The 27,708-nt window shown below is 37.6% G+C and overlaps 1 protein-coding gene across 4 annotated transcripts in view; it reads left to right on the forward strand.

Annotated features, from left to right (window-relative positions):
* Positions 1-27,708, forward strand: part of SLC39A8 (solute carrier family 39 member 8) — a 72,879-nt gene that overhangs the window by 21,523 nt on the left and 23,648 nt on the right. For all 4 annotated transcript variants that reach the window (XM_084901852.1, XM_084901851.1, XM_084901854.1 and 1 more), the window contains exons 3-6: positions 1,911-2,073; positions 7,816-7,985; positions 11,235-11,357; positions 12,064-12,231. In XM_084901852.1, coding sequence (XP_084757978.1) covers positions 1,911-2,073; positions 7,816-7,985; positions 11,235-11,357; positions 12,064-12,231 — 624 coding nt within the window. The remainder of the gene's footprint in view (positions 1-1,910; positions 2,074-7,815; positions 7,986-11,234; positions 11,358-12,063; positions 12,232-27,708) is intronic.

Below are 27,708 nucleotides of genomic sequence, written 5' to 3' on the forward strand. Positions count from 1 at the left end.
ATTAATTCCGAGAAGGCTTTGGAAATTACCCATTGGCAGCCTCCCTCTTGTTTTATAGTTGGAGGAACCTGACTTCCAGGTAGGGGAAGACTTCCTTGCAGGGACACAGTGCTGCTCTGTGTTTGTACTGCTACACCTATTCATTCCTGGAATCCTGCAGTGGGCAGTTGGAACTCAAGAACTTTGTAATTTTTGAGCCTAGCAAGTATGCTTCCGTGTAGTTTCATGGTAATGAATAGACTATACTCACTTTTTCTCCCCCCGTTGGCTAACAAGCTATTTTCTCCCTTCGTTAGTTTATTATCCCCTCTTCTCACCGAAGGGAAGATGTTAACAGAGCACTGAGTGTACTGTCTCTTCTTCTGGGGATGACACACAGCTGTCATTGTCATGAACCCAAAGAGAGCATGAGTTGAATAAGAAACAGCTGTATCCATCTACTTACACTTTAAAAAAAGAGCGGTCTAAATTATATATATATTTTAAGGCAGTTGTACTCTTAGCTTTTGACAACTCCAAACATCTTGGTGTATTTGATGTTTTTTTATTTTATTTTATCTTTCCTTCAAAATCAGTAGTGATCTCCTTTCATAAAAATTTTACAGTTTTAGTTTCACTGTTCCTTTTGTGAATAAAGTTACAACACTTATGGGACAAAAACTTTTGAGTTCTTAATATCAATTATAGTGTATTAGTTAGCATAGGTTGCTATAACAAAATACTATTAACTGGGTGGCTTAAACAATAGAAGTCCATTTTCTCACAGTTCTGGAAACTGTTAGAAGTGACAGAGGTTTGGTTTCTGTTTAGAGCTCTCTCCTTGGATTGTAGATGATTACTTTCTTGCTATATCCTCCCTCTGTGACTTTATATGCTAATAAGTCTTCTAATCTGATTGGAGCAGGGCCTCACCTTCATGACTTTATCTGACCCTAATTACCTCCAAAAATCACCACATTAGAGGGTAAGGCTTCATTATATGAAATCTAGGAGGATTTAATTCAGTCCATTTTACAAAGTTAAGATCTAAGGAAAAGAAAATAGATATATTGGCTGAAGTATACAAAGAAATGCTCTCAGTTGCACTTATTAAAAACAGACTTCTGTTTGAGTGAATAGATGTTTTCACACTCTATAATTCTTATAACACTTACTAGCAATAGTAACACATTTAATTTCTTTTATATTCTTCTTAATTATGTGAGTATATAGAAAATGGTTTAGTTAAATTTTGCCCAAGAGTAAAATGATACCTTTAAAAAGTTATTATTATTTTCTTTTTACAGAGAATTCACTTCTAATGATGATTCTATTTCTCATTAATAGTTAATGAATTTCTAGACAGCACATTACTATTTCAAAACTTTATATTAAATGGAAAAGTTATCCACCATCATTGAACAAAATACATGTTTTAGCGAACAACCATTTGTGCTAAAGACATATTTTAAAAAAACTTTCATGTGATGGCACTATTATTGCTATTTAGGAGGATGGATACTTTTTAATTGTGAAACTGTAAGTGAACCTGCTCTTTGTCTACAGGAAATGTTATAGAGAGCCACTCCAATAGCTCAGACAAAATACTCATTCAAACTGAAGATAAACAGAGAGAATATTGAATCACCTTAAAGCCCTTTTGATTAAAGTACTTGGAAACCTTCAAACCAGTTCTCACCTTTTAGGCTGCTATGGTTAGACTGTTGATCAAGAAGTTTTGGCTATTTTTATGGTTTCTAGGTTAAAAGAGGTGCGGGCTATTTTAGGGGTCTGTACATTTCTGTAGTGGGCTTTTGTATAAAGAGTTAGTGCTGTGTGTCTAGAAGAAATATTCTGTGTCTCTTCGTTGTGTCTTTGAGTGCTTTTATTGAATTAACATGTATATGTTTACTTTGTTTCTTCTATTTCAGTGTTTGTCAGCTGAAGAGATCTTTTCCCTTCATGGCTTTTCAAATGCTACCCAGATCACCAGCTCGAACTTCTCTGTCATCTGTCCGGCAGTCCTACAGCAACTGAACTTCCATCCCTGTGATGAGCATCCCAAACATGATTCAAAACCAAGTCTTTCTGAAGGTCTGTTGGAAGCTTGTCCCCCATTTATTTGAAAGGTTTATGGGGTTGTCTGAAATGATATTAACACACTTTCTTTTCTGCTTCTATTAATCTACATAGAATCCCCTGGTAAAGTACGTGTATTCTGGAAGTATGTAGAATAAGAATAATTAGAGCTCATTTAACTTCATAAGTTTTACTCTTCTATTTGTAGAGTGAAAATTATACTTGATACCATGTAAAAACTTTATAAAATCCAATGCTTGATTTTAAAGATATGTTTTATGCTATATACATTGAATTATATATTAACTACCTAGCTCAAAATTGATCAGTTAATTTCCATCGAATTGTGATTTTAGATAGTATTAGAAACCCTATAAATTTATCTGTAAGTGTCAGTACAGGAAATGTTATATCTCTATAACAGAACTAGTGCCTCTAGATTAAATCTTAAAGTACTGAATTATCACCACTATGAGAGTCCTGGTGCACAGATTCGTGCACTGATGGAGTCCCTTGACCTGGCTTGCACCCTTTCGTAATCCGGAACCTCTTGGGGGATGTCAGACTGCCAGTTTCGGCAAGGCCCTGCAGGCCAGGACAAGGGACCCACTGGTGCACAAATCCATGCACCGGGCCTCTAGTATGCATATAAGATATTTGGTTAATCTTTTCCAGCCCTCCCCACTTCCCCCTTCCCTCTGAGATTCATCAGTCTGTTCCATGTTTCCATGCTTGTGCATTGAACATCTGCCCCCTGGTGGTCAGTACATGGTCAACCAGTTGCTTAGGCTTTTATATATATATATATATATATATATATATATATATATATATATATATATATATTTAGACCAGATGCTTGGTGCATGAAATTTGTGCATTGGTGGTGTCCCACAGCCCGGCCTGCACCACCTCCAATCTGGGACCTCTCGGAAATCCCTCTCACAATCTGGGATCACTGGCTCCTAACTGCTTGCCTTCCTGCCTGATTGCCCCTAACCACTTTTGCCTGCCAGCCTGATCGCCCCCTAATTGTTCCCCTGCCAGCCTGATCACCCCGAACTACCTTCCCCTGCTGGCCTGATTGCTCCCAACTGCCCTCTCCTGCCAGCCTGGTTGCCCCCAAATGCCCTCCCCCACTAACCTGGTCACCCCCAATGACCCTCCCCTGCTGGCCTGATGGCCCACAACTTCCCTCCCCTGCCGGCCATCTTGTGGTGGCCATCTTGTGGCAGCCACCTTGTGATGACATGAGGGCATGCGTGAGGTCGCGAGGACCACCTAGGCTTTTTTTAGTATGGATACTTTTCATTAATGAAAGAAAATACCAATGGCTGTTTTAAGCAGCTATAATGGCATTATCACAGGTAAAGTATTTTAAAGGAATAATCTGCTGCAAAGAAATTTTAAAATGTAAGAAAACAAGTGCTTGTTTATTATATAATATAGTTCACATACTTAAATATGAAGGGTTCTTTCACAAATGAGATAAACCAATTGTTCAGGGGGTCTGTTTACTAGCTGTGTGCTATTTCCTAGTGTTCCCAAATTCTTGCCCTGCCCCAGGTGATATTTTAATTCTCATTGTTTTGTTTATTTGTTCAATTCAATAAGTGTTTATTGATTGACATGGCAGGCACTGTTCTGTGTATTGAGGATTCAGTCACAAGCAAGAAGAAAAAAATCCTGCCCTCTTAGGCCTTAAAATGTAGTAGAGAAGTAACATAATAAACATTTACACAAACAAGCAAATAAATGCTATGATTTTAGAGGGATAAGTGCTTTGAAGAAAATAAAGTAGGTCGCAATAAAAGAGGATGGTGGGTGTGTGTGAATTTAGATGAAAAAAAAGGAGGCATTTCTGATGAGATTACATTTGAACTGAATTCTGACTAGGGATGGAGGAGAGGGCCATGGCAAGATCTTTGGGGAAAGAGCGTGCAAGGTCAAGAGAACAGTCAGCATAAGCTTGGGAATGTGCTTGGCATGTGTGAGGATCAGCAAGAATGTCTGTGCGTCTGGAGCATAGTGAGCAGGAGGGAGGACAGAAGGAGGGGGAGTCAGGGGCCTTGCTGTGTACAGTAAATTGGTTGGATTTTATTCTGAATGTGCTATGAAGACATTGTAGGATTCTAAACAGGAGAAGGACATGATTTTACTTGGATTTGTAAAAGATGGTTCTGCCTGCAGTTTGAGGGAGAGCTGGTAATGGGGGAAGAGTAGAAGCATGGAGGCTGATGGCTCAGGAGGCTGTTGTCAGGGATTGGTATTCAGAAAGATGGGGTCTGGGGCTAAGGTGGGAGAAGCAGGAGTAAGGAAAAGTGATGAGATTCAGGGTGGATTTCAGAGACTGTGCTACAATGGTTTGGTTGTGGAGGAGGGAATGATAAACCAAAGTTTAAGTCCTTGAAAGTAGATAGATGGTGGCTGTGCCATTTTCCAGGATGAAGACTGGGGAGCAGTAGTTTGTTATAAAGGAAGTCAGCGGTGAGAATCAAGAGTATGGCTTTAGATATGGTCAGTATGAGGCATTGATGTTGACCAACAAGGAGAGATATCCAGTAGGCAGTGGCATACAAACATTTAGAGCTCAGAGAATAGGTTGAGGCTAGAAATATGTCATTTTTAAAATTTATTTATTTATTTAAAATATTTTTATTGATTTCAGAGAGGAAGCGAGAAGGAAAGAGAGATAGAAACATCAATGATGAGAGAAAATCATTGATCGGCTGCCTCTTGCACAAGTCCTACTTGGGATTGAGCTCATAATTCAGGCATGTACCCTGACCAGGAATTGAACTGTGATCTCCTGGTTCAAAGGTGATGCTCAATCACTGAGATTACAGGCTTTCTTTAGGTACAGTACTTGAGAAAGGATGCAAGTCCAGGGCTCCTAAGTCTGTTGTTCTTTCACTGTACAACAGTGAGCTAAAGGAACTAAAATTTATATGCTGGTCTACTTACTATTCTTTAAAAAAGAATGATAACCTTTATTGAAGACTTGACTGTATTCCAGGGGCTTATGTGTAACTGGCTTTATGTTATTCCTGTAAAAAAAATATATCTATCTATCTATCTATCTATCTATCTATCTATCTATCTATCTATATGTGAAATAGAAAAATTAAAAAAATAGGTGTGGTTTTTAAAAGAATTTTCATACACATTGGCATTCAATAAATGTTAACTATTGTTACCAATATTCCCTGGAAATGCATTAAAAATTTTCCACATTCACTAAGAGTCAGAAAGTCTGAAATAGATCATTAGAGGGAGTCCTATTTGTATATGGAGAGATCCAAAGAATATTTTTATTCTAATTCACTGTTTGATGCTCTAGTTGAGTGGATGATGGATTTCCCTCCCTCTGCCCCCCAATAATGTCCTAACAATGAAAAGAGAGGAAACTAAGTAGTTTACCTAGACAGAGTGATGATTCACACTCCCTGAGTTCCCAAAATGGTTCTGATAAATCTGCACAATATTAAGAAAAGTTGGAAAGATTGGATAAGCAGATGAATTGGTATTTTTTGACAGAGTTTTGGGCTGCATTTTGAAGTATGGGCTTTATTAATTCATTTTTCAAGGAATGTGTGTTATTTGCTAAGCAACATTCTAGGCAGTGATGGTGAATATAACATAGCTCTATGTAAGTGATAAAAATCACTATCGCACACAAGAAATGGCAGTGGCACAGGCACCTTCAAAGAGCTACAAGAAGCTTGACAAGGAAGGCACGGATGCCCAGAGGAGCTAGGGAAGCGTTAGAGAGGAGGTGTGAGTTTCTTAGGCAATGAAGATAGAAACATATTTCCAGATAGAGAACCACAAGTAAAGGTAATTCTGTATTTGGAAAACACTGTGTCTGCATAAAGGCCGTGTTGAGAAGGGTGTGAATAGCACCAGTGAGGCTCTATGGGACTCAGTTGGTGAAGGGCAGGGTCAAACAAGGGTATGAGGTGATCAGAGATGTGTTTCAGAATAATGAGTCTGGTGCTCATGTCAAGTAGAGGAGGAAGGGCAGACAGAAAGCTGTCATAATGCTTTGGATGAAGGAGTTAGAGATGGTGAGGGCCTGAACTCAAGGTATCGGTAATGAGGGTGGAGAAGCTGGAGTGAGAGATCTCAAGCAGAATTGATAGTTTGGTCACCAATCATGTTTAGAGTTGACTGGTGGAGAGTGAGCAATTGAAACAGATCCCAACATTTTTGCTATTTAAGAAGGTAGTGAGCTAGGGTAGGGGAGCAGGATTTCTCAGGGGCAGGTGATGCGTTTAACATGTACATGTGGCTTTGCCTCCATTTGGTACTCAACAACATCTTTGCATTCTAATTTTAGTTTCAACAAGTATGCATCTTGTCTGCCCAATGAGATGATAAATATTGATTGGATGAGTGAATGAGTGTAGGCTAGTGATGAGATAGAAAGCTATTCATATGAAGGCAAACTACACATAGACATATCCTGGAGGTGATGTGGGATTGAGAACTTTCTCTATGTGGAAAGTCTGAGGAGAGTAGATATTGCTGTTTGAGGTGATAAGATAATAAGTGGGAATGAGGTGGACCTTTGTAGGTCCAATGAGATGGACATAGCCGGGATCCTTGAACTGACAGGGAAGTGGAGATGATGAAGTCATGGTTAGTGCTGCGATGACTCTTGTGATGACAAAGTAATATGTATTACCTGTTCTTTTCATTTGGTGCTCAGAACAGGCTCCCTTATATTGCTTTGTGCATGGGTGTTTCTTCACATTTCTCAGCTCCCCAAGCAAAAGATCCAAACTGCTTGTTGGCAGGAATCATGTTCACATCCTAGGCTCCATAAACATTTGCTAAAATTGCTTATTTATAGATAGACTCACTTGAACCAGGATAATGGTGAAAAGTCTTAAAATCATAAGCATATTATAAAATATTTAGTTTAGCTCCTTAAAAATTAAATTACCTCCACAGAAATAATGAAACATATTGCAAAACAACGTGAGTCCTGGAGACAAACTGTCTGGGTTTGAAATCTGCAGGATTTTCTGTCTGCATGACTTGGTCAGCTCATTTGAACTCCATATGCTTTGGTTTCCACTGTATGAAAGAGATAAAAGTAGTAACCTCATAGGGTTTTGTGAGGATCAAATGAATTAATCCATGTTAGTCGCTGAGCACAGTGCCTGACACGTGGTGAACACACACTAAGCATTACGTGTTAGTATGCTACTCAACTGGTAGTGTCCATGAGAAAAGTGGCCCACCATTTAAAAGTGTATTCTTGACAAAAAAGTGGCAATGTAGAGGCAGCTTTCTAATCTTTCACAATGTCTTTGTGCACAGTGTGTGTGGGCCACAAGGCAAAGCTACCATACCTTTTTCCTGGAACCCACATGACCTCTATATTCCTCTGAAAGGCTGAGTTTAACTAGGCCATGGACCAATAGATAAAAGTAGGTGGCTGGAAACCTGTGGACCTCAGATTGTCACTCTTCTAGGTCTTAAGCAGATTCTCTGCAAGCTATGCAATTCTTTGATCCCGTAATTATGACTTAAGAGTGATGAAAGCATAGGCAGTGTTTCTGTTTATATTTATTAAGCTATGCTGTCTCAATTTTCTATATAATTTTCATTGAGATGATTTTGTTCCTTACAAGAAGAAATTGGTTTAAAGCTCTTAAAGAAGAAATGTGTTTCAGGTTTAATGGAGAGGAAGACTTCATTTGACTCCTTGGCTCTGATTAATTTCTCCTTTTTCCCTCTTATTCACAGTATGGGGATATGGATTCCTGTCAGTGACAATCATTAATCTGGCATCTCTCCTCGGATTGGTTTTGACTCCGTTGATAAAGAAATCTTATTTCCCCAAGATTTTGACCTATTTTGTGGGGCTGGCTATTGGGACTCTATTTTCAAATGCAATTTTCCAACTTATTCCAGAGGTAAGGCTGTTAGCTACCTGTTTCTGTGAATAATTGTTTCTTTAAAATGTTTTAGCACTTTGTACATTTTAAATCTCCAAGATTCTCACAGAATTTTATGTTCTGGTTTATGGTGCTTTGAATAAAAGAGCAGAATCATAGCAAATGAAAAAAATCTTGTCTCAAGCTTCAGGGAATGTCAGTGGCAGAGGTAAAATTAATATTCCTGGAGAACAGCCACCAGGATGTGCTCAGATAGGCTTTAACATTTTATTCTATCCTGCATTTGGAAAATGTAATTTCTCAACATACCTCCATTATTTACTTATTTATTTATTTTCCTAAAGAGCATGCAATATGAAATTTACTGAAGATATGCCACAAAATTCTCTTATATATTTACTATAGCTACTGAAGACCAGAAGATCAATAAGAGTGTGGTTGACAGACCTTTTAATTTTCTTTTGATTGTGGAAAAAAATCAATTGAGGTCAATGAGTAAGCAGCAGCTTATTTTTCATTTTCATAGATGCATTATTGATCTGACATTCTCAATAGAGCACACTATTTAGTTAATCAGCACATAACCTATATGTTTTATTTTAGATCTATATTATGGCCAGCCAGTATAAGGAAGAAAGAGGAAGGAAAATAATTGAGAGGGAAGAGAGGGGAAAGAGAAAGAGACATTAGTAGGAAGAAAGGGAGCTAGGGAAATGTATACACACTAGAGACCTGGTGCACAGATTTGTGCATCAGTGGGGTCCTTCAGCCTGGTCTGTGCCCTCTCACAATCCAGGATCTTTCAGGGGTGGCTGGACTGCTGGTTTCAGTCCAAGGAGGTCAGGCCAAACTCGGCAGTCTGATATCCCCCAAGGGATGTAGTAGTGCGTAAAGTAGCAGGGAGGAGCCTGAGTTCAGGTTGGGTGCTGGATGCTCCTCCTCAATCCTGCCTTGAGCTCCTGCTGCTCAAGGTTGTGCTGCCACAGAGGCGAGAGAGGCTCATGCCGCTGCAGCTGCCCTCGTCAGCTGTGAGCCTAGCCTGTCAGTCAGCTGAGTGGCACTCCCACTGTGGGAGCACACTGACCACTAGGGGGCAGCTCCTGCATTGAGTGTCTTTCCCCTGGTGGTCAATGCATGTCATAGCAACCAGTCAAATGGTCGATTGGTTGAATGGTAGACTGGTCACTTAGGGTATATATATATATATATATATATATATATATATATATATATATATATATATATATAGATTGTATCTCCTCCACCCCCAATGCACACACAAAGAACACAGATGGGTGGGCGAGTCCTGAGCAAAGAGTAATAGTAGTTCAGGGTATTATTCTCATCTCATAATTTTTAGAAAATTATAACGAAAGCTTCTTTTAATTTTCACAGCTATATATGAAATTGGGGATTTTCTTAGAGTCATAGACTTATGATTGTTTTTATTATTATCATTATATCTAGAAAGGAACTGGAAAGGTCCTCTCAACTAGAGATACAATCAGGTAGCAACATATAATATAATGTTATATGTGTATATATTAACTTACCTGAAATTTGGATCAAATTAAATTTAAAAACTGATATTGTGTATGGAGTAGGGATTCAAAATTTATGATTTTTGAGGTTTTTTATTTTATTGAAAATATAGTAATACACAAGAAATGTCTTAGGAAAATAAGAAACTCCTTCAACAGCATTTGTTGGATGTCCTTTTGCCTGCAGGTGATAATTAAGTAATTATGGCTATAAGAAGAAAATTATATAAACATTCGATAATCTGTCTTTGTAATATTACCTCAAATTTCCATAGATAGTTATTACTTTTTTTGAAAAATTCTTTCCCTTTTTATTACTTCATTTGATTTTTATAACCTCTGAGTTACATATGTAGAGTAGGTGTCTTTGTGTCAGTTTTTGCACTGTATAAATAAGCATAGAGAAGTCAATCAAATGAAGATGTGGCTGTGAGCTCTTCCCAGAGGCAGGCTTAGAACAAGAACCAAGGCATTCTCTATTCTGGTTGCTCTTCAAAAAGATTTACAATGTCTGGAGTGATGTAAAGCTTTCTCCTCTCATTTTATTTATTTTAAGCTTGTGCTCCTTGTCTGTTAGAAATATCTTTACTCTTTATAATTTCAAACTCCAATTCTTGTCCTATGTCCTTTAAACAATGAATTCTCATACTCATGTGTGTGTGAGTCCGCGAGTGTGCCTACCTGGAATCTTAAATATTTTCTTCTTTATTCTTGGGCCAGTTCTCAACATTGAATTTCATTAGGTCTATTTATTTATTTATTTATTAAAATATATATATTTTATTGATTTTTAACAGAGAGGAAGGGAGAGAGATAGAGAGCTAGAAACGTCGATGAGAGAGAAACATCGACCAGCTGCCTTTTGCACACCCCCTACCCGGGATGTGCCCGCACCCAAGGTACATGCCCTTGACCGGAATCGAACCTGGGACCTTTCATTCCACAGACCGATGCTCTACCACTGAGCCAAATCGGCTTCGGCATCATTAGGTCTTTTTAGGATCCTCTAGGTTCAAGAGGATCTCCTGAGGAAAAGCAATAATCTAAGTGGTTTGCCATATTGCTTTAAAAATTTGACTCTGGCCCTCGCTGGTTTGGCTCAGCCTGCAGACTGAAGGGTCCCAGGTTGGATTCTGGTCAAGGGCACATGCCTGGGTTGCGGGTTTGATCCCCAGTGGGGGGACGGGGGGCGGGCATGCAGGAGGCAGCCAATCAATGATTTCTCTCATCATTGATGGTTCTACCCCTCTCTCTCTCTCTCTTCCTCTCTGAAATCAATAAAAAAATATTTGACTCTGGATATGTTAGACAAATATATTTCTTTTAGAGAAAGCAAATAATGTTTCATTTGCTGGTGTCTTTATTACCTAGATCTAATGCTATCTTACAGCTATGGGGTTCAGTGCTACTTCTTTACCACTAAAGTTTCCTCTTTCAAGGCACATATTGCTGCAGATGTTGGAGCTAAGAAACAAGATACCTGGGTTTTATTTACTGGAGCATCCTCTGGTCAGTAGATTTCTAAAACATCTGTTACAGTTTGCTTACTTGAACTTTTGTCTTGTGATTTTGGCAGCTAAGTTCTCAATATTGCCTGTATGTGAAGATGGGCATAGAACTCCAGTGAAAATTGAAAGCTGAGAAATGTTGGTATTATTTGCTAGAAATCAAGTAGTATTACTTGGTTTGACTTGAATTGCCTTTTTTTTTTTTTTCCTCTCCCCAGGCGTTTGGATTCAATCCTAAAACTGACAACTATGTTGAGAAGGCTGTTGCTATATTTGGTGGCTTTTATTTACTTTTCTTTTTTGAAAGAATGCTTAAGATGTTATTAAAGACGTATGGTCAGGTAAATGGACTTTATTTAAAACTTTTGCTATTTTACCTGCCAAAGCTACTTTATAAAGGTGAATAAAGGGAGGAATTTTATTCTTAGAATTTTGTGAACTGTTCATGTATTAGATTTATGAATGTGAGGACAAAGAAAAGAGTCAATCTATTGATAAGTATAAGACACATTTGGTTTATATTGTAGAATTTGGAGTTACTACTAATAATTTAATTTTAAAAAAATATATTTTATTGATTTTGTACAGAGAGAGATAGAGAGTTAGAAACATCGATGAGAGAGAGTCATTGATCATCTGCCTCTTGCACACCCCCTACTGGGGATATGCCTGCAACCAAGGTATATGCCCTTGACCGGAATCGAACCCGGGACCTTTCAGTCCCCAAGCTGACACTCTATTCATTGAGCCAAACCGGTTTCAGCTAATAACTTAATGTTGAATAAAAGATGTATTCTATTCATAGTCAACAGAATAAGAAGGCATATGTACTCCAAGATGAGAAAACAGACACAACAGACTCTGATAAATGATGACCACTAAAAGGTAGAGAAATCTTAAAAAGTCTAAAACGGTTAGGGTACATGCAGAATAGACATAACAATGCTCACTTGTGGATAAAAAGCACCAACCTCTATTTTCTTGTTTATATGAGCTATCTTTTTTCTTCTTATAACCCTTATTTACTTTTTTAACTTTTCCATGTAGAATGATCATGCCCACTTTAGAAATGAAGACTTTGGTCCTTCTCCAGAAAAAAATCATCAACCTAAAACATTACCTGCCATCAATGGTGTGACATGCTATGCAAACCCAGCTGTCACAGAGCCTAATGGACACATCCATTTTGATAATGTCAGTGTGGTATCTCTACAGGTATGGTAATTCCATTTTCTTTTTACCCACTGACCCTTTACATTATGTGGTGATTGTTGTGAATACAGCCATGTCAGTATTTTGTACATTTAAGTGGATCAGACTTATTCCTGTATGTGTGGGGTAAGTAAAAGGTAAGTCTGCATTATTTTACCCTTTCCTTCCCTATGTTTACTCTAAGCAAGTAAGTTCAGCAAGTCATTGTGGGTTACTGTATCTGAGGCTTCACTATTCTCTAAGATTGTTTAACTATGTAAAAACCACTTAGATTTATACAATGATATGTAGCAACATGAATCAAAGCATTTCTCTTATTTTGCAATTCTTTATGAATCTGAAACCAAATAATCCCTTTAAAAGATTTTGAAACTGTAAGAAGAAAGAAGATGTGTAAACTATTAAAATTATTTTCAGTAATTAAATTGACTTAGAATTTGTATTCTCATCTTCTAAATAACCTCAGTAGGTATCATTGCTTGAACAAATATCATATGCCAGGTTGCATGCTAGGCACTTAAATATATTTTACCTCATTTATTTTCTATAATACCTGTTCAAAATAGGGTTTGTTTTCTTTATATTAGGAGTATTTCAGTTTCAAGTGATGGGAATCAAATCCAATTCATGGATGCCAAAAAGAGAATTTATTGAGAAGATAGCAAATGTCTAATGGAATAGCCCAACTATAGGAAAAGCAAGAACCTAGGGACCATGAGAACCATCAGAACCCTGTCTTCTCCTCTTTGCATGCTCTTCTTCATCATGTACCCATTCCTAAAGAAACACAGACACTAGCAACTCCCGAGATTTACGTCTTATAATTTCAGCTACAAAGGAAACTGACCTGACTCTTTCGGTCTCAAATACAGAATTCCTGGCAAGGGTCTTCTTGATTCATTTGAATTAGATGTCTACTTCTAGACTAATCCAAGTGCGTAGAGGTTTGGGCCCTTTATATGGTCCCCAGGGAATATGGATGCTGTAGAGGAGTGAGTATTAAAAAGGATGCTGGGGTGATAGTGTCATTGGTGTCCACAACAATTCTCATTTGACAGACTAAGAAAGTGGAGCTCTAGATGTTAAATAACCTCTCCAGAGTCATTCAGCTCGTAAATGACAGATTCACAAGCTACAAAGTTAAAAGCAGTACAAAAGATCACAATTAAAAAAAAGAGAGAGATCAAAAGGAAAGCCAGCCAAGGGAGAAAAAGGTAGAAAAAAAGGTATTTGAAAAGGTCATTATGGAAAATGACCTGAATTTCCTTCTGGAAAGAAAACATGGTCAGTCATATACTCCTCCAACTGCTTAAGGAAAATCTCAAGTGCATTTGAAGAGGCAGTTTGTATTTCCACTAAGCTGAGAGAGAAAATAATTTCATGCAATGTAATGAAGGATGCTTTCAGCCAAGATTTTGCAAAGAATATGGAAATGTTTAAATAGATGATTTGTTACAATAATTACAACTAATATTTATTAAGTGCTCAAGAACCACACCTAAATTTTAGGTGAATGATATCATTTGATCCTCATAATAGCCAAGGAGACAAGTAGTGTTATAATTAGGAGACTCTGGCTTAGAGAGGTTAAATAACAAATGCAAGGGCACACAGATCCTAAATGGCCACGTTTGGATTAGGAATGAGGTCCTTTGATGTTGAAGGCTGTACTCTTACACACCATGCCGAAAGTATTCCTCATGTCACTGCTCTACTGGAACCAAGATGATATTGACTCTTAACTTAATAAATATTAATTTTTTTGTAGGGTAAAGAAAATAATTGGCCCCCAGAGAATTGCTGTCTGAGGCCCAAAAATTGAATTGTTCAAAAGTTTGATTTTAATTTTTTTATCTTTTTTAAAATCCCCCACCCCCAATTTTATTTTGTATTGGTTTCAGGTCTGTTGCTTATGGTTAGACAACCATATACTTTACTGTTCCCTCGATATTTCCAGTATGATTTTAGTTTTAAATTTTAAGGCTCCTGGTTTATAATTCACTATGACCAGAAGACATGTTTGCAGCAAATGTGACAAAGTTGGGGTCCTAGACATGATCCTGTTTTACATATTTTAGGAATGTCAATCAAAAGGCCATTCTTATTCCTGTTTGTAGTGCTAGTTTACAGGCTTTCATTCATTGATTCAATAAACATTTATTGATATCTTTTCACTATTCTAGGCACTGGGGATTTAGAAGTGAACAAATTCTTGTGGAGCTTATAGATTATTCAGCTGGGAAAAAAAACAGCATAGAAAAGTGCAAAACAAGAGTATATCTGTTAGCAATAAATAATTGGATAAAAATAAAACTTGGTGATGTGGGAGCTTGCTTGATTGCCTGATTAAGAAAGGTCTCTTGAGTCCAGCCAGTGTGACTCAGTGCTAGAGCATTGACCTATGAACCTGGCAATCAGTTCTATTCCAATCAGGGCATGTGCCTGAGTTGAAGGTTTGGTTCCCAGTGTGGGGCATTCAGGAAGCAGCAAATCAATGATTCTCTCTCAATATTTATGTTTCTCCCTCTTCCTTCTTCTCTGAAACCAATAAAAACATATTAAAAAAGAAAGAAAGGTCCCTTAAGAGGTCAGTGGAAAACTGGTTAATGAAAAAGAACCAGCCATGTAAATATCTAGGAAAAGAATGATCTAAAAGTTTTGAAAATAATCAAACAGGTCACATATGAGGGATCTGGAAGCTAAATTGTACTTCCTGACATCAATGCGAGATGCCAGTAACACAATTTCTTTACTATTCCAAATAGAAACAGCTGAGGAATTGTATACATACCGTAGGTAAACTACCAATCTAGTGAGGGTGGAATGAAGCTTGGGTTCTGGAAATATACTTCCAGGAATAAGAAGTTAAACTGAAGGCAGAGAAGGTGGGTACCAGCATGATGACCATGTACCAGGCCCTGAGATGCTCCATATAAACAGTCCTGACAAAATATGGGGATTATTTTGAGGTCATTTTGGTTGAAGATATAGTCTTAAATGAAGAGAGATTTAAACAAATTGAGAAAAATACAATTATTTTCAGTTTTCTCATTATATTGCATTAAAAAATTCAAAGAAATAGAAATTAAGAAATACCACAAGGCTCTAGATATAACTTTAAGAAACAGTAGGTATTGAGCTCTAAGTGATTTTAATAAAAAAGTTAAAATATTTTTTAATATTTTAGATTATGTAAATAATTAAACCCAGATGACCCCATTACAATGATCAATCATCGGCTGTGAAATTTATGGATCATTTCTGAGTCCACGTATTGCCTTAATATTTTCATTGATGATTCCTGTAGCTACTGCTTCCACACAAGGAAGTTTTTTCCAAATTGCAAAGAGTAAGAACCTATCTAAGAGTGAGTTATGAAAAGTCATTTAATTTGACATTACTATCAATAGAACACCCATTTTGTGACTATGATTCATGATTTTGCTAGAGTGTAGGAAGAACAATGAATTGTTACAGTATAATTAAAATGCATGTCTCTATTGATATTCCTCCAAACAATTCTGGTCCATCACAAAATGCCCAGATGTGCAATAACATTGACATTTAGATGCTTGTGGAATTTTATTTATATCTGGTCATATAAAAATTATAGCTTTACACAAAGTTTTAAAAATTGTATTGCCATAGAAGCATATTGATCACACGAGGAGGGTAGAAGATATTTTACTTTACAATTTGTTAGCTCGATTGTAATGTCTAAATGTTTATACCAATGATGTGGGACTTCCTTAGTACCTTTGCTCCAGACCCAGTGCACGTGAGACGCTGCAGTCCTTGTGGGATGTGTGCGCACACAGGAACATGTGCATTTTCAGGAAAAGTGGGTGTTACAGGGGGATCACAAGAAGACAGTTATGAGGGAAGAAGGGAGCACAGGATTCCATTTCTCCAGTTCCTCAGTCATTGCCACTAGGTAATGCTTCACATCTCACCCTGTGAAACCACTGCTTTGTTCTTTTCTCTCTAGTTACTGTATAGTCTTGTGGAGAAGTCATTACAGCATCTGTGCAGCCAGCTGTGTTTTTCCAGGAATCTACAGCTTTAGAAGGACTGTGTTTACTAATTGTTTAAAAGAACACTTTTTTCAATTGCAGTTAACATTTAATATTATTTTGTATTAGTTTTAGGTGTTCAATATAGTGGTTAGACAGTTACATACTTTATAAAGTCCCTTCATATTTCAAGTATCCACCTGGCATCAAACATAGTTATTACAGTATATTTAAAAATATATATTGTATTGATTTTTTTACAGAGAGGAAGAAAGAGGGATAGAGAGTTAGAAACATCGGTGAGAGAGAAACATCGATCAGCTGCCTCCTGCACACCCCCTACTGGGGATGTGCCTGCAACCAAGGTACATGCCCTTGACCAGAATCAAACCTGGGACCCTTCAGTTCGTAGGCCGACACTCTATCCACTGAGTCAAACCATTTAGGGCAGTTATTACAATATTATTGATTATATTTTCTGTGCTGTACTTTACAACCCTGACTATTTTCTAATTACCAATCTGTACTTCTGAATCCCTTCTCCTTTTGCACCAAGCTCCCCAACTGTATCTATGAGTCTACTAGTATTTTGTTTGTTCATTAATTTTGTTCTTTATATTCCACATATAAGTATTTATTAATTGTGAATTCCTTAGGAATGCTAGGGATTTTGGAAAGTGTAAGCTCTTCAAGGCCACTAGAGGGCCCATCTAGGGCACTTCTCCTGGACTGTAATCAGTTTTGTTTTCTAAATGAAAACCTCTTGTGCTTTCATTTAGGAATGGATGCTAATAAATATAAACTGACATGAACCACCTATTTTCCCTTACAGAAGAACATGAATATCATCCATTTTTAGAAATTGACTATTGTAAATTTTATGTTTAAAATGGAGGTGCAGTGAAGAAGACTTGAGCTGCAGAGGAAGGTGATGTTCAGGAGACATACTTTGTCCATACTGGCAGGAAATGATACTGTACCAATATAAAGATAATCTATTTGATGTTCTTGGGTCTCTATGAGAGTCTAACAGATTTTAAAAACACTCAATTCATTCATCAAATATTTACTGAGTACCTAACGTATACTTGGTGCTATTCTAGTTGGGAGGAATCAGGCCTGCAGGGGAGGGCAGTTGGGGGGAACCAGGCCTGCAGAGGAGGACAGTTGGGGAGGGGGCAGGCCTTCAGGGAAGGGCAGTTAGGGGCAATTGGGCCGGTAGGAGAGCAGTTAGATCAGGCTGGCAGGCAGAAATGGTTAGGGGAATCAGGCAGGCAGGCAAGTGAGCGGTTGGGAGCCAGCAGTCCTGGATTGTGAGAGGGATATATGATTGCCCTTGATGGGTCCCAGATTGGAGAGGGTGCAGGCTGGGCTGAGGGACAGCCCCCCTCCTGTGCACAAATTTCATGCACCAGGTCTCTAGCACTCTAGTATAGGTAATAAAATGATATAAGAAGTGGTTTTCATTGCCTGCTGCTTACAGAAAAGCTAGTTTAATTAGAGGCAGATGATGTACCTAGACAATCAGGAGGAGGAATTCTGGGTGCGCTTGGTTAGTGGTGAAATTTGCTCTCACCAGATCCATCTCTGCCTCGTGGCCCGCACCAGGCCATTTCCTCTGGCAATAATGTTGTAAAAGTCATAAAAATTGGTGCCTGAATCCACTTGAATTAGCCCACACTTCACTGATATGAACAGCGCTTTTATTCATCATTAAGTGACTACCTTTTCATATTTTTAAGAACAATTTTTCTAATTTTTTTTTCATTACTCCCTAAAATCCTCCCTTCTACCTTTTCTCCATCTAGTGGAGAGTCTGGGATCGTTATTTGGACTTTGCGTGTCATCTTATTTGTTACTTCCTGGAAAACTGCTGTCTCCTTATCTGTTCTCTACCTTCCCTTTTGTGTCAGAACTTGCATCCTTCCTCTTTTTAAGGCCAGTTCTTCCCAGTGTGCTCATCTTCCTGTTGTCATGTACCTTTCCTGAATCTCTCCTTTTCCCCATGTCTGCAAGCACGCTCTCATCTTTTCTACCTTACTCTTTTTTTTCTTCTTCTTGACTTTGTTACTGTCCAAGATTTCTCAAACGTTCTACTTCTTTATGCTGGTCACTGTTCAACTTCTTGAAAGACCAGCTAATCCTGAAATTACTGTGTCAGACATTGTCTTCATTGCTTTACATATATTAACTCATTGATGCCTAACTAACAACCCTCCGAGATAAGCACAGCTGTTACCTCCATCTTAAAGACATGGGAACCAATGTATAGAGAAGTTAAGTAACTGAGCCGGGGTCACACAGGCACCGAGTTAAGATTTAAACCTGGTCACCCTGGTTCAAAGGTCCATGTGGTTAACCATTACCCTGCAGGGCACTGCCTGCTATTTCCACCTGCTGTGCAGCCTTTACATGCCCCCTCCTCTTCTTCATCATAGCCTCAAATATTGAATTGTGTAAGTTTTAAAAAACATCTATCTATTCTGTAAAATTTCTATTTTGATTGATACCAGTGATTTTTCTAGGCAGCATGCTATAATCTTAACACTCGTCACTTTTTGCCCCACCTGAGGCATTCTTGTAGAAACTTGAGTGTCTATTACTGACTAAATACTGTTGAATATAAAGGCAGATTTTACACTGAAAGCCATTCCCTACCTTTTGGAATTGCTCATTAGTTAGTCGTTTTCTTGATGTAGTATTATTCTTCTGCCGCTATTTTAGTTTTTGAATTTCTCTCTCTCTTTCTTTCTTATTTGTTTATCTTTTTTGCAGACCCAGTAGGTTTAGAGGAGAAAGCAAGAGGTTCGCATTTTGCATTTTAGCAATAAAATGTTTGTTGTATGACTAGTGGAAAATTAACATCTGTGCATCTTTGTTTGCTCATCTGTTAAATGATAAGAAAACATCCTTAAAGTAATTATTTTTTGGGGGTAAAAATTAGGTAATTTATCATGGGACAACTTTGTAACAATGTGCTTGATACATTGTATGCATGCCTATGATAACTATATATTTCTCCTGTTCACCAACTTTTTTCTTCTTTCGTCTTACTTTTTAATCATAGTAATCCATCAAATCCTGTCACTTTAAGTTTCATTACTCTGGGAATAACTTCTAAATCTATATATTTAATTACTTACAGATCATCATTTAGAAGAGGACTTTTTGTACTAAATCATAAAGGCTTTTGACGCTATTTATATTTTTCTTTTGGGACAGAGAAACACATCGAGAGGATAAAACATACAGAATTCCATGCATTCTCATCTCTATTAGTTATTTTTATTTTTATTTTATTTTATTTTATTTTTTACAATTTGAGTACTTTTCCTAGGTTTGATGTTTAAAATGTGAAGGCCATTTGGTAATAAAGATAACCTTATGAATGTAAATGCTTGCAGACCTGCCATTGACCTCTGTCAGACAGTCTAAGAGAACTTGAAACCTTTACTCCCACTTAATGGAATACTTTAAAGAACAATTTAACCTGCCATTTGAATGATATCATCAGTTTTCGCCCCACAGATTCTCTATCAGAGTTGTTCAGTTATGCACTCCGTTACACTCAGATACATTCGGTGCATTTGAAAGGGCATTAAAATGATGACACTTTCGTTAAGTCTGAAAGTTATTTGATTGTCATATTATTGAAATAATCAGAGTGCATAAAATCTCTTAAAATTGAATTAAGGGTTGTAGTTAATGCTGTTAATTTTTAAATCTGGATATAAAAATTTATATAGATTAATTACAAAGATAAATTTAGTGATACAAGGGTAAAAATCATAATTTTTAAAAAGATGAGACAGAGTACTAGTGAGTAAAATCACACTACTAGAGATAGTATTGTGATCTAAATTAAATTAGAACTCAAATGGAAAGGTTTGAAGTAGTCAGAGCAACTTTCCAAAGAGGGAAATCAGTCATTAAGTACTATTTTTGTTTTCTCAGATAGAACCGTGTCCCAGGCATGTAAATTTGGCAAAAGTATTGTTGATACGCTAAATGAGGAGGGGCTTAGGGCCTTCTGTTGTAACTCCTTTAATTAGCCAATCACTTGGCCAGCAAGGACATTTCTGATCTCACTCAGGGAGGTTGGTTGCTTCACCATTGACAAGGAAATTTTATAAAGAAAGAATGTTTTTACTACCAACTACTAGGCTAGCTGGGAGAATGAAATAAGATAATGTACATAGAAGTGCTTTGAAAGGTACCTAAATCTGTACTATTTAATCTATTAAGGGTTGCTTAAGGGTCATTTAGGGACTGCTATTATAATGAACACTGGAGGCCTAGTGCATGAAAATTCGTGCACTTGGTGGGGGTAGAGGGGCGGCTCAGCCCAGCCTGCACCCTCTTGCAGACTGGGAACCTTGGGGGATGTCCCAGGGGGTTCTGTCCTCCCTCTGTGGGAGGCAATCCATGGTCTGATCAATGGGGGACTGAGCCAGTAGGTGAGCAGTTGGCCATGAATTCCATTGCCCCAACGCCACTGCTAGTTGCCGCTTCCCCTCCTCCCCCCAATCGCCGTCCCCTCCTTTTGTCTGCTGGCACCCACCTTGGCTGGCCTGGTGCTGCCCGTTCACCAGCCCTGCCTCCCAACGACCTGTTGTTTCACCTTTTGGTCTATTTACATATTAGGCTTTTATTATATAGGATTTTAGTTAATTGTCTGATCAACATTTAAATGGTTAGTATTTTTGTGGAGTTTATCATTTCAATTTGTTGATATGTGCTTTCAGGTCCATGCAAACGTAATTAAAATGTTATTAAATTTGACTTCTGGCTATAACTTTTAGACTTTTGGGGATTTCTTTTCCCTCTGTATATAGTCCTCTCCCCTAGTCTAATTTCTGTATAAAGGAATATTTTGAATAAAGGAATATTTTGAAGTAAAACTGAAAAGAAAGGAAAAGCGTTCAAAGACAAGACTTTCTAAGAGATGTCCTCTCAACTCCCTAGACATTGGAGAGAAATCTTGACTAATTCCTTTCCTACACATTGCTTGCCAAGAACCTTTAAAAATCTACTCAGAGTCCTACTCACAGTGGACAGAAACCTTTTGTGAATTATCAGGATAAAATACAAAAACCTGCTTGGTTTCTAACTTGATTTGAGTGCTAGTATTTCTATTTCATTTTATTCACTCATTCATTCATTTCTGGCCATTAGCAATTTCTGTAATTTTATTATGCTTTTAATACTTTAGAAGTGTTAAAATAAAAAGTATACACTTTTATTTTCATTTTTTTGTGTTATGTTGTCTTTATTTCATTTTTTTCTGATACAACACTTACTTTGATTTTTATTTCCATCACCATTTATTGCCTCTATGGCCTCTTCCACCTTTCTCCTGTCCCCACAATCACCACACATTCATTTTAACTGTGTGATTTTACTACTACTTGCTTTCCATTTCCTCTGATGATGATTTCTTTCTTGCTTTCTGCTGTAGTAATGCTGCTATGTACCCTTCTTACCCACATTTCATTGTGTCTGTGTATGAGAGCTTGTCTAGGGCTGAGGTGGGTGCTGAAGGCATTTTGAGTAAAACAATTTTTTGTGTGAAAATTTCCTGTACATTGTAGTCTGCTAAGCATTTCTGGTTCCCAGGGTACTATTTGTCAGTAGCAGCATTGTAGTCATTAATGACAACCGAAAAATAGTCCCCATTACCTTCACATTTCTAAATGCCCTGGGGTGGCATTTAGGTCGTTTCAGATTCAGAACCATTGGTCTTTTCTCAACTGTTGTTGTGAGACAAGTAAACCCCATAGAAAACAATTTGTGACTATTTTCTCTCTCCTTGTTCAGATGGCACAAAATGCATAGTGCATTCTACATGCACAAAAGATAAATTAATTTACTATGTGTAATGGATACCTCAAGGCATGAAACTTAACTGTCCTGCAGAATCTCTGTGAGAAAGGTTGGGCTACAGAGCTAGGCCTGTAAGAAATGAGTCAGTGATTTTACTGTTATTTTGCTGAATAACAACAAATTGCTCTCTACCTTCCATGTTTAGTCATACTTTCATCAACAGCAGAAGAGAATTCAGATTTTCTCCACATCTTGGACAATACTCAAAAATTTCAGACTTTCAAATATTTATTGCCAATTTAATGAGTTTGAAATGGTATCCTTTTGTGATTTGTCTATGCATATCTCTGATTACTAGCAAACGTGAACATCTCTGTATGTGCTTAATGGTCAAAAGTTTTCTTTTGTGTTTCCTGTTCACCTATTTCACATGTTTTTAGTTGTTTGTCTTTTTTTTTTTTACTTGATTTGTGTTAAAGAAACCTTTGTTAACATGGCAAGGAAGACTTTCACCAAGACTGTAACAATATGGGTTGACTCTATAGAAGTCAGAAATTGGACTCCATCAGAATACAGCAATGACTGTTGAGGATTTATAGCTGATAGGCGAGTGAGGAGGTCAGTGGATAGAAAATTACTAAGCGGAGACATCAAGGGCAGGGAGGACTCTTGCTAAATCAACTTAATAGGATTATTGCTGCAGGCAGGCCAGGATGGTCAGATATCAAGGATAAGGAATTCTTGTTAAGCTGCCTTAGCAGGATTCTTGCTATAACTGGGCTCTGCAAAGATGGACAGAGAAGCCCAAGCCTGAGACCTAGTGGAGAAGAGGGCTCAGAGGAGCCTGACTGAAGTCAAGGAGTGTCTTAGTCATTGGTAGGAGTTTTTCATATACTCTAGAATGGATCTTAATCTTTCTTATTAAATGGATTAAAATATGTTCTTGGAGTCTTTGACTTCTCTTTTCACATAGTTCATTATATATATATATATATATATATATATATATATATATATATATATATATATTTTAAAAGTTTTAATTTTGACATAGGCAGCATGTCAGTACTTTTCTTCTCTACTCTCTAAGAGCTATTTAAGAAATCTTTCCTTTGCCAAAGTAAAGATAATATTCTTCCATTAAAAGAATTTAAAGTTTAATTTCCCAAGTGGAATTTTATTTTTTACTAGAGGCTTAGTGCACGGATTTGTGCATGGGTGGGGTCCCTTGGGGTGGCTTGTGTATAGATAAGCAGTTATCTTAGTTTCTTTTATTAGATGGGCCATATATCTAGTTTCTATATATCAATGAGTCTACATTAGGACTTTAAAAAAATGTATATTTTTATTGATTTCAGAGAGGAAGGGAGAAGGAGAGATAGAAACATCAATGATGATAGAGAATCATCTCCTGCATGAGATGAGAATTGAGCCACAACCGAGGCATGTACCCTTGACCGGAATCATACCCAGAACCCTTCAATCTGCAGGCTGATGCTCTATCCACTGAGCCAAAGTGGCTCGGACTGCATGAGGGCTTTTATTCTCCTCTTGCCCTATACCACAAAAATTCTTATTCTAAACAACACTACCTTCATTATCCTTTTAGTTAGCATTGAGCTTCTAAAACTAGGTTCCTAACTTTTTTTTTTTAATTTAAAATTTGTCTTTGTTTTTTCATATCTATGTTATTTTGGGGACTTTTATTGAAATTATATTGAACTTACAGATCAATTGAGAGACAACTGACTTGTTTATAATATTTTAGATTTTCTTTGTTTTGTAATTTTCCATGTAAATAGTTCTGTTGGATTTATTCCTAATTACTTTGTAGCTTTGCAGGTATTCTAAATGATATATATTTTTTCTAATATATTTTTAAATTATTTATTACTAATATGTAGGAGTGCACACATTATAGTATAATGATTTTGTATTGCTGAACTCTCCTACTATTTTTTGTGTTTTATTTGCTTAGTCTTTTGGACTTTCTATATAGACATTAAAGGAAAAATCAACCCATTTGTTCTCCTTCTCCAATTGTTATAACTGATATTTTTTCTTGTCTCATTAAGTTGACAAGGACTCATGAGATAATGCTGAGTAGAAGTAGTGATAGTTGGCAATTTGTCTTATTTCTGACTTAGATGGGAATGCTTCTAAGTTCAGTAGGTTGCTTGCTTCAATTGTCTTTCTTTAAAAAAAAATAATACCCTTAATCAAATTAAGAAAGTTCCATCATTATTCAGAATTTACTAAGTGTTTTTCTCAGTTTTAAATTTTATTGGAATTTTTTTTTCTATACTATTACCAAGTATGGATAATCTATACAGAGTTACTCTGTGTACTTTTAGAATTGGGAGTCTTAGAGCAGGGTGAAAGATGAAATAAATAATTCAGTACATTTTCTCACAAAAATTGCATCATTTCTGAATGTTATTTGTTCTCCTTCTTAGGTGTGCTAATTGGTTAGTAACAAGAAAATTAGAGCAACTTTGCTTTGTGAAAAGAACTTGAGTCATAGGGCTTAGCTTAAATTCTTACTCTGACAACTAATTGGTTGACTTCACTTTCCTAAAACTCATTTTTGCATTTGTAAATTGGCAAAAATGTACAGCAGTCAGCATTATTACTCGGATTAAATAAATTCTTTCAAAAGCAACGAACAAGCATAGGTATGCAGTAAACAGTAAATGAAATCTTATTCTTACTACCACCACACTACCGAGCATCATGGTACTGAGGAGGGGTGGGGATCAAGTGAGAGTAACAGTGGCCAACACTGTGTTTGGACACAAAGCCACTAAGTTCCTTGTTTCAATGGCAGCACGTTGAGGAGCTCACGGAAGAGTGGGAGGTTAATACCCCGCTGTGGGATTATATGTCAGGTTTATAAACACATGCCAGCTAGAAGGAGGGAAGCATTTTATGCTGAGGGTTTTCTGTGAAGATATGGTGGGGAATATTTTGAAAATTCAAAAATAGATGGATTACGCAGACCATAGTGCAGTGAAGGCCTAGGGAGGGGGCAGGAATAGGGTGAAGGGAGTCAATGGGGGGAAAGGGAGACATCTGTAATACTTTCAACAATAATGATATATTAAAAAAATAGATGGATTACTTCAGCGCAGTAGCAATTTATAGTCAAACGTTATATTGATGAAGGTTTCCAGGCTAGATGAGAACAGGGCTTTCATGGCAGTCTGCAGAGAATAAAACCAAATAGCAAGTTTGAATACAGGATATGAAGGCAGTTGGATTGAATTTTTATATTGATTTGCTTTCCCTTCAGAACAAATTTTCCAGTGTTCAGAGTTTATTAGAAGAGATCTTTGGAGACGAAGTCCCATGCAATGCCTTCTTCAGGAGCGTTAGAGAAGAAAAGCAGAATAAAATGAGCAGGAAATGGGGTGGGACTGAGTGATGCCATGTTTTGAGCTGTGAATAGAGGGAGGCCAGTATAGAGAGGACTCTCCTTGACTGAATGTCTTTGTTCGCATTGCCCCCCCCCCCCCCCCCCATAGAGGAATGAATGAGAATGATAGATGAGCTTATTAGAAAGGCAGATTTCTCAGCCCTAAGCCCAGGTCCATGCTTCCAGGGTGGAAAGGTTGACCTTAGCAGCCTGGAGCCCATGAATTTGAACACTGCTCTGCAGAGATGTGAGGCACAAAGAGCACGAGTCCCTCTGGGCAGAGTCCCACACTACTGCAGACAGGGAGAATGCCCTGCCTGCAAACGTGGGACGGTTCAAGGAGCCAGGTGGTCATATATGGGAAGAAGCCTGCTCCTGTGTACAAAGTTCCAGAAACATAATTTTGTGCTCTACCTCCTGGAAGGCTGTCTCTGAGCAGATTTTCTTTTCTCTTGTCTCCGAACCATACTCAGTGCCAGGTACAGGAACCCATCAATATGCATGTCATATTTCTATTACCTGTCACTTCTGAATAATTAAGAGCCATGATAGCCATGGTGGTAGTTGGTGTTGTGATGGTGATGGTACCCGTCATGTACAGGGAATATACTCAGTCTTTGTCAATATTATTCATGTTCAACCTTGATTGTAGATCTGTTATCTCCATTTCACAGATGAGAAAAGTGAGAGGTTAGGATTTGTTTAAACTTAGATCAATTCACTCAAAGTTTTTTTTTTAAAAAAATAATATATTTTATTGATTTTTACAGAGAGGAAGGGAAAGGGATAGAGAGCTAGAAACATCGATGAGAGAGAAACATCGATCAGCCGCCTCTTGCACACCCCGCACTGGGGATGTGCCCGCAACCAAGGTACATATTAGGTCTAGTAATAATTAATGTCGTTTTCTAATACTTTTTTTAAAATCGAATTTATTTAAACAATACAACAAAATTTAATCAACACTATAGTTGCCGTTGTTTTCTACTACTTGTGCCCAACGCTCAGGAAGCATTTTAATCCCTCTGTTGTAAAATTCTTGTGATTTTGATGCAAAAAATTCGGTCAATGTATTTTTGAGGCATTCTTCATTATTAAATTTTTTTCCAAGAAGAAAGTTTTGCAAAGAACGAAACAAATGGTAATCGGAAGGGGCAATATCAGGAGAATATGCAGGTTGAGGGAGAACTTCCCATTCCAACTGGCGCAGTTTTTCAGCAGTGATTCTTGCAGTATGCGGTCGTGCGTTATCGTGGTGAAGAATTACGCCCTTCCGATTAATCAGCGCGGGTTCTTTTTCTCTTAAAGCTTGGGCTAACCTTTCCAATTGGGCACTATACACTGCACTTGTAATGGTTTGGTTAGATGGTAAAAGTTCATAATGAAGAATTCCTTTAAAATTCCACCAAACACACAACATCACTTTTTTCGCATGCAAGTCAGGTTTTGGCGTGGGCTGCGGAGCCTCATTTTTGTCCAACCATTGAGGCCGCCTTTTCAAATTAACATACAGCACCCATTCTTCATCTTCAGTAACAATTTGCTCTAAAAACGGCAAACGGTTTTGACGAGAGAGGAGCAAACTGCAAATTGTGACTCTTTGATTATGGTTGTTGTCGATCAACTCATGAGGAACCCATTTTCCAAACTTTTGGACTTTGCCAAGTGCACGCAATTGATTGGAAATTGTTTTTTGTGAACAATTTAAAGTTGTCGCAAGCTCTTGTTGGGTAATTTGAGGATTTTGCACCAAAAGAGCTTGAAGAGCTTCTTGATCAAAATTGGACACACGGCCTCGACCACTCTTGTCATCTAACGAAAAATTTCCCTCGCAAAATTTCTCAAACCAACGCTGGCATTTTCTGGCGCTAACTGCATCTTAACCAAGAGCACTACAGATGTTTTTTGCAGCCTCACTTGCTTTTCTTCCTAATTGGAACTCGTAAAGCATGCAGTGCCAAATATGCTCTTCATCCGCCATCTTCTTAGCCCTAGTTTTGCAACAAAAACCAAACCAAACACAAACTTTTTCAAGCAAAACTTGTTAATTGCACTTCACACGTTCTGTAGATACCACGTGTTTGAAGATTATGTCAATACAAGTCAACGCCAAGCAAGATTTTAAACGAATGTTTAAAAACGACATTAATTATTACTAGACCCGATACATGCCCTTGACAAGAATCGAACCTAGGACCTTTCAGTCGGCAGGCCGACATTCTATCCACT

Source organism: Pipistrellus hanaki, assembly GCF_964339955.1.
Source record: "Pipistrellus hanaki genome assembly, chromosome: 1".
NCBI classification, from domain to species: Eukaryota; Metazoa; Chordata; class Mammalia; order Chiroptera; family Vespertilionidae; genus Pipistrellus; species Pipistrellus hanaki.